This window comes from Mchenga conophoros, linkage group LG20 (genome assembly GCF_057382185.1).
Source record: "Mchenga conophoros isolate Kocher_MC1m ecotype Shallow Benthic linkage group LG20, M_conophoros_male_GT1.1, whole genome shotgun sequence".
Taxonomy (NCBI): domain Eukaryota; kingdom Metazoa; phylum Chordata; class Actinopteri; order Cichliformes; family Cichlidae; genus Mchenga; species Mchenga conophoros.
The window spans coordinates 7,541,051-7,554,521 of NC_140545.1; the positions used below are offsets into that span (position 1 = coordinate 7,541,051).

Consider the following 13,471-nt stretch of genomic DNA (forward strand, 5'->3'; position numbering starts at 1 on the left):
TTCAATCTTTTCTTACCTTTTCTCTTCTTTATTTAGCTTAACCTCTGCTAAACTTCCTCATTAAGAATAAGTTGTTTCCACTTCGCCTTTTCACAATGTGAAGTGGAGGCACTGAAAGTGGGGTGGAGGTACATTTCTACATTTTCCAGTATAATCAGTTCATGACAGACAGCATAAACCTATAAAACTGCAAGTGGCAAACAGTGGGAAAACATAGCACATTTGTTATTAATCCTATTGTAGATGTGATCAATCTGAGCACAATTGCTGTTTAACTTTTAAAAAAGTTAAATAATCTAAAAGTAAACAGATAAATTTCACTTCCTTTTATAAGCATACAGCTATGATTTGCATTTATTCTGAGAATGAGGATGTTGGTACAGTGACTTTTTTTTTTAAAGAATACTTTTAATCTACCTCCAAAAATTACTGGTTATGGCTGCTGTGCTTCCAGTGCAGATGGAGGGGAAATTTTCTTTCTGCTCATCAGTCCTATTTGGCTTAACTAAATTGGTTTTCTTAGAAGTGATACCACCCATGTGTTCAATGCAGACAGGGCAGAATCAAACAACTGCTTCCTCTTTGTCACACCGACATAAACAGAGAACGACTGCAGGAGGGGCCCGGGGTATTGTTAGATGTCTGTGAGTTTCACTTCTCAGTGACACAGGAAATTAAAGAAGAAAAACAGCACGGAGAGGCTGAGGCGACATGTTTGCACATGCTGAGCAACTCTGAAGAGCTGAATTTGGCAAGTTCATCCCGCATTTCAGGTATGATACCTGTGTGATTTATCTCAACAGGTTTGCTGTGCACGTTTGAGTTAAGAGTTTACTTTCCCACACCAAAATGTAAATGTCTTTGACAGCAGCACTGTTTGTTTGCACCACAAACGGCAGAGGAAAATGCTTCTATCTGTGACAGTAGTGCTCAGCCTCCTCTCCTGCGTTTGTGGAGAAAATCCTGCAGTGCAAGTTGTCCTGACCAACAAGGGGCTTCAGTACGGTAAGGACATGTGGGATCGGCGCTTGTTTTCACTTAGCTGTTAAGGTTGTGTAAACACAAGTCTGTTAATAAATGATCCGTTTTATTCACAACAACTGAAATTTTATGCAAGTGCTGTTTGTCCCAGGGAAGCATGCAGCTGCAGACTGGATTCAGGAAAGGTTGAGTACAATCACTTTCCCTGACATCACCGGCAGTGTTCACATCGTATTCGGGGACGTTGACTACACTCTAACAGGGTAGGATTGCATTCCATGTTCTACAAGTACAAAATCTAAGAATCTAAAATATCCTCTATAGAAGGAATCAGCATTTGTTATGAAAATTTCAGCACATGCATGTTAGCCAGCAGGAGTCTTTATTTCACTCACATGACTGATATTCCTCAGCTTTGTAACCTCTGGTTTGTCTCTGCTCTCCCTTTGCGTTCTAGCATCACCATAGTAAAATGTGACTTACCAGAGCCTTCTGTCGAGTTCCTTCAGAATCCCCCAGGATTCAAGACAACCATCTCAGACCTCTCTATTGCAATAACAGGCGGGTGGAGAACACATTTTGGCTTAATGTGAGTTTTCTACGTGTAAAATACAAGCTTTTGTACAGTAGGATTATAGGGTGTAATTTCTTAACATGTTCCATTTGGGTACAAAACAAATCATCATCCAAAAAACAAAAAAAATAAAACACGTGAGACAATCTGATCATCCCTTTTAACACATCCTTTTTTTTTTAAAAAACCACTGACTATAGTGTGATTTAAATCTGTAATGTACAGAAGCAGACGTGAAGTATAAATGAGGAAGTGTTAGTGATAGTGATAGTAAGTGTTTGAAGCTATAGTGTGTTTTTAAAGATAGTCTCTGGCGAGGTGAGGTTCCGCTCGCCTTTTCTAACACAGCTGGCATCTGAGTTATGTTAAACCTGAAAGCTTATCACCTGTATTTTAAGCTGTTTACAAAACCTGTGATATTTTCTGTTTTATCATCTAACTTTCAGCGCTAAACCCAAATATTAATTACAGCTTTAATCTACTGATGCTTTTCCAAACTTAGTTTCCATGTAACACATTTGAATGTTCTCTAAGCAGAGAAGTAAAGAGGGAACATTTCACATCTATATTAAACATGAGACCTAATTTGTAAACTCTATCAGATGCCTGTTGTAAGATACGCCACATATGCACAAGTGACAGATGTTTCAGCGCCTTTGAAAGCAGATGTTGTGTGAATAAGTGTTCACCAGCACCAACAATGCACTGTGTTTGTATTTTGTATATCCAGAAACGATGGCGGGACGTTTGATATGGCTATATTTAACGTAGATGTGACCTCTGTGGTGCAGCTGGGGAAAGAAGCTGACGGGCATCTGTCTGTCAGCAGCATCAGCTGTGACGCTCAGGTTGGAGATGTGGACATAGAATTTCATGGTGGAGCAAGGTACAGTAGAGCAGAAAGAGGGAGACACGGGGAGGTGGTGGGGATTTCATGTATGATGTAAACCTTGGCTTTCTATTTGTGAACAGTTTCATCTTCCAACCGTTTGTGGAACACTTCAAGGGACGGATCAGAGATGAAATACAGAAAAGAGTGAGTGCTTCTCTACAGCTTCATCGCATGTGTTAGTGGATGCTTGAGCTTTTCTGTATGATCGTCACATAATGTTCACTGAAATGTGCTGTTAAAACACCAGGACTTTGCTGTGTTTTCTCCCTAGCTGTGTCCCGGTGTGGAAGAAAACATTGAAAGCTTTGAGAACCTCCTGCATGTCATGAACGGTACTGCAGCTCCTAATTACAAAGAGGAAAACCGTGGGCCACAAATTAGTGAACAGAATAATAAAATAACAGCATTTTAAATGTATAAAGGAATAATGCTTTTTTCTCACTCTGCTCAGTTTCAGTCGATGTGAATGAAGTTCTCTCTCTTGCCCTTCCTCTCACTGACATCCCTATCATCGGTGCTTCAAGTATGAATGTGGGCCTTAAGGTAAGGATACACATTTTCCAGTTTCTATGTTAATGTCCCGGGCTTCTCATAACAGTCCATCTACAAGCCAACATATGCAACTATATTTTATAATGAAAGCTTATGAAAAAACATTGAGAAAGGAATAAGAATTTCAAAATAATGATATTTAGTTTTATTTGATCAATTTTTTTTATTAAAGGGGGAGTTTTACAATATCAAAGCTCCGGTCGAGCCTCCCTTTGAGGCCCAGCCTTTCACCATGCCGGACAAGCCGAGCTACATGCTGTCAGTGGGCATGTCTGATTTCACTCTGAACTCTGCCTCCTATGCATACTTCTCAGCTAAATTGCTTCAGCTCCTCATCAATGACAGCATGGTAAGTGAACACACATACTAAAAATAAAAGACAGTTAAAAGCAAAACAGTTCAAGTTTGAGGTGAAGTGTGTGGTTAACAGACGTTATTTTATCCTCTCAGATCCCTGCGATATCTCCAGTGCACTTGAATACCACCTCATTGGGAAAATTCATTCCAAAGGTAAGTCTGTTTGTGTCAGGGTTACATTTGGCAACACTGAAAAGTAATCCCAGAAACACTACATGATGATGTTCACCCTGCAAAACAGCGATACTTCAAACATCATTGCATTCTCTCAGATTTATTTTTCAATTCGTTTTCACGTTTAATGTTTTCAAAGCACCCTGACCAAGGTTGATATGGTTAAATAAAACTAAATGAAAAATTAAAGCTAGAAAAAGATTTTACTAGGCTAACATAAAAAAAACCTATAAGCTAATTTTGTAAACATTTTTAAACCCAACTAAAATAAAATTAAAATGTATAGAGTTAATTTTGTGTGTCACCTACACTCACATATCACTGACATGCTCACAGACACACACACACATTCACACACACATCACATGTTCACTGTTGCAGACACACACGACGCATGTTCACATATGAGTGTTTTAGCTGCGAAGGAAGGCGGGAGTTGGAGTTGGGCTAAGATCAGATCAGAGAAGATCTCCCCTTGCAGCAAGTAAAAGACAGAAAGCGCCGTGGTCTTGCTTTTGTACACAAGTGATTGGTCTCTGAGTCAGCGGGGTTTAAGTGTTAAACCCAACAGTTCTGTTGGGTGACTGTGAGGACAGTTCACTGTTCTCTGTTCACTGGATATTTCCTCTTTTTCCGACCATTTTTTCACCTCATTCACGTAAACCCTCGACATGATTACGCTGGAAAATCCCTGCAGATCAGCAGTTTATGAAATCCTCAGACCGATCCGTCTAACACCAACGATCACGTTACATTTGTCATTCATTCAGAAGCTTGTATGTAAAGATGTTTTAACAGATATGTTAAAATATCTTTGCATACAAAATGACAAGCATGATAAAACCAACCAGCTTGAAAAACAAACACACACTATGCCGATAACTAGTCACAAAAACTATTTAAAAAATCAAGACAGCTAAGTTTTGCTATCGTGGAAGTGAAAGTATTTTACAAATGGGCTAAGAGAGGAAGTATGTCTTCCATGCCTGTCTCAAGTACTTAGGTAAACATCCCTTTTCTAGTATGACCTCCGGGAGAAGTCGATGAAACACTCTGTGGCCTCTTGTGTGTTTTGTCTTTGCACGTATTAAAAAAAACCCACTTTAATTCAGTTCATATGATTAGCTTTGTGTCTTTATCTTCATCTGGGACTCATTTGGTTTCATCAGGACTCCGTTACCTCACTTACTTAGCAGTAGTTTGCTTAATTTATACTACTTTCTCTTTAAGTTCGATACAGTCAAGAATAAAGTGTTTACACTTGTTACTTGTTCACTTTGCAGCTTGCCGAGATGTATCCAGATATGCTGATGAGTGTTCTGGTTTATGCCCAAGAGGCTCCAAAGTTTTCCATCCAGCCTGATGCCGTTAACGTCACCATCAAGGCTGTTGCGAAGGCCTCCGTCATCCTACCCAATGGTACCCAGATCCCGGTGTTCACCATCAATGTTGTGAGTACTTTTGTTTGTTGGACCTTCGCTGTACTCACTATATTATCTTTAGGGTTGATATCAAAGTTTGGACCAACTTAAACTGCAGCATGCATTCTTTACGATTTCTGACATTTTTTAGCAGCACTGATCGACTACAAAATATGACAGATTAATGGTAACAGAAATTAACATTTGTTGCTACTGAAATATAATCCTTTTTTTTGGTTCCAGGACTCCAAATTCAGTAGCGAATTGTGGATCGATGACGGAAAACTGAAAGGCTCTGTGAAGATGGATAAGTAAGCATAAGCAAGTGTTAAACTGCAAAACTGAGCTCAACTTCTTAAACTTCATTCTAAAAATAATGACACTGTTTTCTTCCAGTCTGACGCTGACCCTTGCGTCGAGTGAAGTGGGGACTTTCAAGGTAAATGTCCCCAAAATTAAATAAACAAGTAAAAACAGCAGATTTTCTGTTGGTCACAGGTCAACAGCGTGTTTTTCTCTTTGCAGACTGACTCTCTTGAATTCCTGGCGAGGAAGGGGGGGGAAATTGTACTGATTAGAGTGAACCGTGAGTCTTAGATACTTCATTTTTGCCACTTTGTGCTACTTCCACTTCTTCATGACATTTATCTAAAAAACAATGTGTATTATGTCAAGCAGTTTCCGTAAACTAGAGCGACGCAGGGCAGATACGAAGTACTTCCCCTTCTCTTCAATCTAACAAAGGGGGAGGCTCGCTGTGTGGAAACAGTGTTGCTCCTTTCCTGACTTGTTTTTTTCTGTGACAGAGAAACTGGGAGAAGGATTTCTTGTCCTCGGGACAAAACATGCACAGCTGGTCAACTCGGTTCTGAAGAAGGAGAAGGTCGGTACTTTTAGGAGAACACACAATGCTTTGGTCTTTGAATGAATCTGTAACTCAGAGCAGAATTCATCTTCGGGCTGACCACTGTCTTTGTCCCAAACAGGGATTCATATTAATCTCTTCAGACGTGCAGGTGTCGCTAACGTAGAGACGCTTCAACTGACAAACACCAAACATGGCTGCTCCTCGTCACAGTTCCTCATCAAACCTCCGACCACCAATCAAAATGAATGTGAATGGATGAATCTGTAGTAACAGCCCTAATGCTGTCTCCTCATGTCTGGATTGAAAATCATGCTTTGAAGTACATAATCAAAAAAAACTTGGCTTGAAATTTGCACATCTTATTTGCAACTTTTGAAACGTTTCCTAAGTGGAGCTGCCAGACTTCTTTTCTCTTAGTGACAACATCTATTTTTAAAACTTCTTTTAGATTCTCTGATGAAAATAATGATGTGAAGACGAGTGAATAAAGGATTAAAAACAACTTCTGTCATAACTTTAGAGGACTTTATAGACACGTACACTCACCGGTCACTTTATTAGGCACACCCTCATGGACCCTCTTTTACTTTCAGAACTGCCTCTTATAATCCTTCATCGAGGTGCTGGAAACTTTCCTCAGATGTTTTGGTCCATGTTGACATGATTTGTTCGCTGTGCCAATTCCCTGTAAAAACAAAAATAGATTTGTGGTTACTGGACAGAGGTCTGGTGTCTGTGGAGTTCATCTGAGTACAGTGAACTCATTTTCATGTTCAAGAAACCAACTGAGATGACTTTTTGGCATGGTGCATTATCAGAAGAGGCACACTGACGGGAGATGCACCCAGTGTGCTTGTCTGCCGCTGTAGCTTTCCGTTTTAAGGTTCAATGCGATGTGCGTCATAGTTATTGTAGTTTTGTATTTTCTAATTAGTTTTTTATTTTTATTTCATTTTGATTATTTTGTTTTTAGTTCAGTTTAGCTTCAGTTTGCCTCCAGGGAGGATTTTCTTGTTTCACCTTAGTTTTTATTGTTTAAAAATGTTCAGCGTTAGTTTGGGTCTTTTTAATTATTATAACACAAAGTGCATATGTCAGAGGCAAGCTCTAGGAAAACTAGTACAGATATTACAATAAAAACACAGAATTTCTTTAAAGCAGTTAACTCATTGACTTTTGTAGACACCCAAAAGTGTCCTCATTAGTCCAGCTCTAATAACATTTGTACTAAACTCAGATACTAACAGTAAGGAAAATACTTCTAATTCTTTTCAGTTCTTCGTTTTTATGTTAGGTTTAGTTTTAGTTAACTATAAAAACCTTGATGTGCATTCAGAGATCCTCTCCTACATACTTTGTTGTAACAAGCGGTGGTTTGAGTTACTGTTGCCTTCCAAATCAGCTTGAAGCAGTCTGTCGTTCTCCTCTGAACTCTTTTTTTGGACCGGTCTCTGTAAACCTTATAGACCGTTGTGTGGAGAAAAATCCCAGATCAGCAGTTTCTGAAATACTCAGATCAACACATCCGGCACCAACCACGCTGTTTAAAGTCACTTAAATCACCTTTCTTCTTCATTATGATGCTCAGTTTGAGCTTCAGCAGGTCACCTTGAGCCCATCTACGTGTGTAAATCCATCTAGGTGTTACCTGAGGTTGGCTGATTGGATTTTTGCATTAACTAGCAGGTGAACTACTGTTGAGTATACCAATAGAGTTTAAAAAAAAAAAGCAAAAAAAAAAAAAAAAAAAAAAAAAAGCACCCTAATAGACAATCCTATTGTAGCTGGTGACAGTACACTGTGCATTATTTATTCTACCACCAGAGGGCAATGTCTTTAAAAGGAAAATTCCAAAAGAGGTGTTTGATTCATAAAGTCAGACAGCAGTGAACAGAATTTAAAACCATTTAATCTTTGACACAAATCCTCAACACCATGTTCATGAAACAATGACATCTCTTTATTTTGTAACATTTCAGTGTGCACACTTTAGATTTTGTTCCACGTTCACATTCTTGGAATGTAACACCACCAAAGTATCAATACAAGCCTATTTACAGCCACTGTTCTCAAAATGTACCCCATAGAAAAACATCACATTTCATGAAATGAGACTGTGTGGACGGGTCAGGTTTTAGACAAAATGATCAAGAGGTGGGTTGCACATGATGAAACTGAAAACCAGACAGTTACTGTTTTAAATGATGAGTCAAACTGGAAGTATGCATGTAATGCTGTCGAAACAGAAAGCTAACCATGGAGCATCTTGGAAGACCTGTGATGCTGCTGAGATCCAAGAAGGGACACTTTAACACTGTACAAAGCTTAAGATGTACCACCAACCCTTCTCATGTAAACTTTATTTGTAGCTTTGTACATTTTATAGTAAGTACAAAAAAAGAAAAGAAAAAAAGGGATGTAACATTTCTTTCATCTCCTTGTGGTCTTTGAAAAACTTATTAGGGACACTAGCCATTGTTAACAATGTAGCACCTGAGAGTTCTCTATGACACAAACAAGAAAGATTTAAAGAGGGGGAGGGACTGCACCAAATTTGCACAACATCACAAGCCAACAGTTCTTAGTTGGTCAGTTCAGCCTTTGTAAATGTTACAAATACAAAATAAATAACAATCAAATAAAACAGAGCTCGTTTGCCACAAATAAAGTTAGAATAAAGCGTTCTGGGGTGTAAAACTGGTTATTTCTATTTCTCATGTAGGCACAGAATGTGACCCTGAACGTAACCCTGCAGGGCTGCACCACAACACTGGTGAACGTCAACAACACACTAAACACTGGTGAATCCTGACACATTGCTCAGTGCCCACTCTTCTTTTCCTTCTTTTTAATTTGCACCCTTCAAGGACTTGCCGCCACTTAAAGTATATATGCTGAAATTAAGTTAAACATTCAAGTATTTACATTCTCATACTGTAACACTTAACTATACAGCACATCACTGTAAGAAAAAACTGAATTCAGAAATCAAGTATTCTTGAAGCAAAACTCGACCACAGTGACCCATAAGTGGGTGAAGAAAAAGAACCAAAAAAAAAAAAAAAAAGTCCGGTCCACTGTGCTGACAGCTGTAGCATATATACCAGTAGTCATGCATTAGTAACACAAACAACAGTCTGCTCCACTTGGTTTAAATGCACTGAGACGTTTGTTAAATAACAAGTCTAAGCTTCCTTCATTGCTCTACAACACCTTCTCTCACTCTCCTGTGACCCCTGACACAGTTATGATGCAGTATCAGTATCAGACCTCAAAGTCTAACCCATGTTCTGAGGGAAGTTGCACTTCTTCAAAGTGTTTCTGCTATGGTGAAAACATCACCCAAAGGTACACGGAATCTGATCCACCCACCTGACAGAAAGCTGATGCAGTTTGTAACTTACAGTTTCCCCTTTACTTTCATATTCTTTTACAGTCTGTGTGCATGGCAGCATTTGGTTTTGAGACATTTCAGTCAGCTTTGCTGTGCACGGCATGGTCAATCAATCCAAAGGTTGACATTAAAGTTGCTCCAATCGAGCCATCCTCTGCTTGTTTATGAAGATTTGAAAGCGATGATGAAATGTGAGAGACAAAAGGAAGAACCTGGTGAGATGATTCAGAGGCACGCTGTGAATTCAATTCTAAAAAAAGTTTCCATATCACAAAACCAAGTCATATGAGCTTCAAGTGCAGTCCGATTTAAGTGGTGTTTTGTTTTTGTTTTTAAACCGTCATCAGCTCAATGCTTCCTCGTCACTACCTGACTGGTGTAAAAGTCTGTTGGCGCAGACTGCTGAGGAAGGACTAACAATAATCTCATGACAAACAAACGCAGGGCCGAAGGATGGGGCTGTGGTTAATAGGCTGTGTTGGCAGATGAGGTGAGGGTCCCCTTTGAGGGGAAAATTACAGAGAAGCCCATCGGTTCATGATGGTGGAGTAACAAACCGGGAAGATCCAGATCATTTATCTGCAACTGCTGCCGCCATGGGGGATCGCATCGTACCGCGAGCAGTGGCAGTCAGCTCCTCGATTTCTGTGTTTAACCGTCTGATTACCCACTCCATCGCCTCCCGACCCTAAAACAGACACAAATGCCTCACATTATAACGCGCAGTGATGAGGATTTTAAAATCAGAAGAGTAACTATATTATCAAGGTGAGTTTAAGGAGGATTTTAAAGGCAGCTTTACCTTGCTGGCATTGACAGATATGGTCTTGGCCATGAGACCCTCGAGGTGGTTGCTCAGACTGACGCCTTTCACACTGATCAAAGCCTCCTGTGTCAGTACTGTCCTGAATATGCAAGCATAGAAAAGTCACAAACACAGCTGAAACAAGTTTTTTCTTTGTAGTTTTTTGTTTTTAAAAATCTTGGAGTTAAACATTCAAAACCTTTTTGCAATAACATTAAGGGTTTTTTTAATGTTGTGCTTTTTAACTCCAATTTAACTGATGAGAAAGATAAAAATGAGTCCCTTACTTTTCTGGGTCCTGTGGATGTGGCTTGTATGTCAACTTCTCATCCACAGACACCAGGTTGGTAAAGGAAATCTGTAAGAACAAAACACACCTGAAATCAGTCTTTTTATATCAGCATCTGCCACAAGGTGACACATAGCAACCACATCAAATCTATAGTGACAGAAATGCTGATTAGACAAGTAAATACAACTGCAGAGATCAGGTTACAGTTACATCCTTCCATAACAATTCGGCTTTCATGTCTGTATTGATGAAGCATAATAAAAGTATTTGTCAATCCTACTCACGTTTGTAGACTGCAGCTCAAACGTCTGCTGTTTAGGGTCCACTACTGAATGTTCCTGGACATACGTGCATGTTCTTGTGACCCCAAACATCTGCAGGAAACAATAAAATAAAAAAAATAATACAATTCTGAAATGATACAAGGAAAAACAACTTAACATTACCCAGTCTGAACAAAACACGTCGATCATTTCTCTTATCCTTTTAACTCACCGACTTGGCCAAAGCAGGGAGCCCCCACTCTGTGCTGAGCAGTCTGGTGCTGTGTAACCGTCCCTCAGTGTCCACACTTCTGTCCAGAACATCCACACCAAAGACACTGGGATTCATGGGATTGGGATACTTCTGCATCGCAGCGTTGGTCACCGTCTCCCATGGGTGGCTGTTTGAATCGATATCAACGTTAGAAACGGGCAATTTAACATTCTGAAGATGACTCAATGCTTGCTGCTGAGAGTGTGCTCTTCAGTGTGGAAAAACATCTTAGATTCTGAGGTTACTAAGGTAAACACTACTTAAAAATCCACCATGCCTGTATTTCACTCATCTTACAAGCAACAAAAAGGACCAGTTGCGTTATTGTGCATCTCTACCTCCATCAGAACAAGTGTACAAGTGAACTAGAACAGATATTTAATAGACATCGCTTGATTTGACTTGTTTGGCTGGAGAAAAGGTTTAGTGCATTTAGTATCTTGCAATGCAAGCAGAAGATGTGGTGCATTTGTGGCTCCGAACAGTCAGATCCATTCATGCAGCGCTTTGTCTCAAACATTCAAGTTAGCAGACGACCCGCTTAACTCCCAACCCAATTTAGGAGGTAATAATATAGGAGAAAATTATTTTCTGCAAATATGGGGACATTTGAATGTAACAACATCGCTGATGGTGAATCACAATAGCGTCTGTGTTTGCAGACAGGCGGGAGAAGAAACGCCCCCTCTGCACAGCGCAGACTCACAGCAGCAGCACCCACGGCTTTTCTCTGGAAACTTCTAGTAGAGGGTTTAAGCAACCAGACTGATTTTATTTATCAGTCGCTGTAAAACGAGCAGAAATGCTCTGATTATATACCGTTTATTGTGTTTAAACGACAGACCGGTCGTTATGTAACGTTCCCCGTCGATAATGTCAAACACGCGGGTAATTAAATTTTTCTTTATCCCGTAACAAATACCAAGGCTCGGGGAAAGCATTTGAAAACAGTCCTCCAAGGCTGAAATGTTACAATAAACCTAAACATCATTACAGTCATAGTATTCAAGGCGAAAAAATTAGCTTTAATGTTAGCAGCACAAAGCTAACGACAAAAGTTAACTCGGGTAAAGGGCACTTTAATTTCAAATACCAATACATGTAGCAAATACAGGCTTCAGCTGTAAACATCAAACGCGGTGGGAAGTCAAAAGTCATTTCTAAACATAACTAATATAAACTAAAAGCGTTGGGTAACTCGACTAAAGCGGCGTGCCTTCGTGTTATCTAACTTATCTGCAACCTTCGCAGCTTCGCCCAGACTGCACACGGAGCCACAAAAACTGATTATATAAGAAGAAATAGCCAACTTAACAACCATACTTTATAAAACACTACCGCAAAAAAAAAAGAAATACTCACTTGAAAATGTGCTCTGACGTCCAAATCTTCATTTTTACCGTTTTTCTGTCAGAGCACGGGAGCCGGCGACAAATGACAGCGTGACCACTGAGAGAGGAAGGAAGGAAGGAGGGGCTGAGTGAGAAACCTTTAACAGTCTTAGCCGCGATGCTCCCCCTGCTGGCAGACAGAGCTGCTGCACCCCTTCCAGAATAATCCATTTGTTAAACACCTCTGAGACCCTCAGCAGCAGGGGCGGATCTAGAGAAATGTTCTTAGGGTGGCATAAAAAATTTAGGGTGGAAAAATCAAAGCCATTTCTTTACACTTATGCAGGTGTTAAATTCTGTAATAAAATACATCAAATGCAGGATAAATAAAGTCTTTCTGATTCTGAATTTGATGTATTTTAATAAACATGTTTATACATTTTTCATATAAACATAGTCTGCAACTTTCTTACTGGCTTAAGCCCAAATTATTACATATTTCAGTTACATAAAAAATGTGAATTTTGATGTTGTGTACTGTGTAGTCTATATAATAAATAAGCACTATGCCCAAGAAGTATAAAAGAAAAAAAAGCTACACAGAAAGCTACACAACAGGAAGTGGATGAGTTAGAAATACAAGTCTAAGTTCAGTTTCACACACTTTTTATTAAAAATAATCAAAGTTTTACATGCTTAAATTTGCACAAAATATCAGAAGTCTGCACTGTTAGTTGCTACAGACTAGAGCTGGGCGATAGAACGATAACGATATGTATCGCGATATAACTTTTACTCGATAGAGAAATTAAGCTATCGCGATAGACCTCGCCGCTCTTGTTCTCTTAAAAAAAAAAAAAAAAAAAGGTCAGCCGATCCAAATTAAGTAGCGCAGAGCCGAACCAATCACAGCCGCAGCGTCACGTCGCGTGACTTGTTACGTACAGCACAAGTGCCAAGCCGCACATGTGTATTTGTTTGGGAAGCAGCCAGCCACCGTACCGCCCGGGTAATGGAGGAAATGAGTGTGCCGACTAGAAAAATCAACCGAGCGTGACCGAAGAGAAAACAGATGATGGTTCCAATGCCGGAGAGATTGTCGAACGGAAGAGCCATAGAAGTTCCGTAGTTTGAAGGTATTTCGGCTATTTCAAGTCTGACAAAAAACAGTAGCGTGCACTGTAAATTGTGCCGAAAGCAAGTCTGGAAATACAATAAACTGGTGCATGCGTCACACTGTGCGCCACGTTATTGTTTCGGTGAAATGAATTTCTACAATACTGTTAATTCTAC

General features: G+C 39.7%; 2 protein-coding genes across 2 annotated transcripts; one reads left to right on the plus strand and one right to left on the minus strand.

The window, feature by feature from the left end:
• Positions 1-621: 621 nt before the first annotated feature.
• Positions 622-6,321, plus strand: bpifcl (BPI fold containing family C, like). Its single transcript, XM_085259264.1, has 16 exons — positions 622-773; positions 872-1,005; positions 1,133-1,244; positions 1,439-1,570; positions 2,286-2,441; positions 2,528-2,591; positions 2,719-2,779; positions 2,899-2,990; positions 3,172-3,348; positions 3,450-3,509; positions 4,814-4,981; positions 5,195-5,262; positions 5,348-5,390; positions 5,477-5,537; positions 5,758-5,834; positions 5,938-6,321. Exons 2-16 carry the CDS (start codon positions 906-908, stop codon positions 5,980-5,982), a joined length of 1,416 nt encoding a protein of 471 aa, XP_085115390.1. The 5' UTR covers positions 622-773; positions 872-905; the 3' UTR covers positions 5,983-6,321.
• Positions 6,322-7,757: 1,436 nt separating this feature from the next.
• On the minus strand, positions 7,758-12,327 carry LOC146550289 (PRELI domain containing protein 3B-like). Its single transcript, XM_085259266.1, has 6 exons — positions 12,210-12,327; positions 10,806-10,974; positions 10,595-10,684; positions 10,306-10,376; positions 10,016-10,118; positions 7,758-9,901 (listed from the first exon to the last, which is right to left on the minus strand). Exons 1-6 carry the CDS (start codon positions 12,239-12,241, stop codon positions 9,785-9,787), a joined length of 582 nt encoding a protein of 193 aa, XP_085115392.1. The 5' UTR covers positions 12,242-12,327; the 3' UTR covers positions 7,758-9,784.
• Between the last annotated feature and the right edge of the window lie 1,144 nt (positions 12,328-13,471).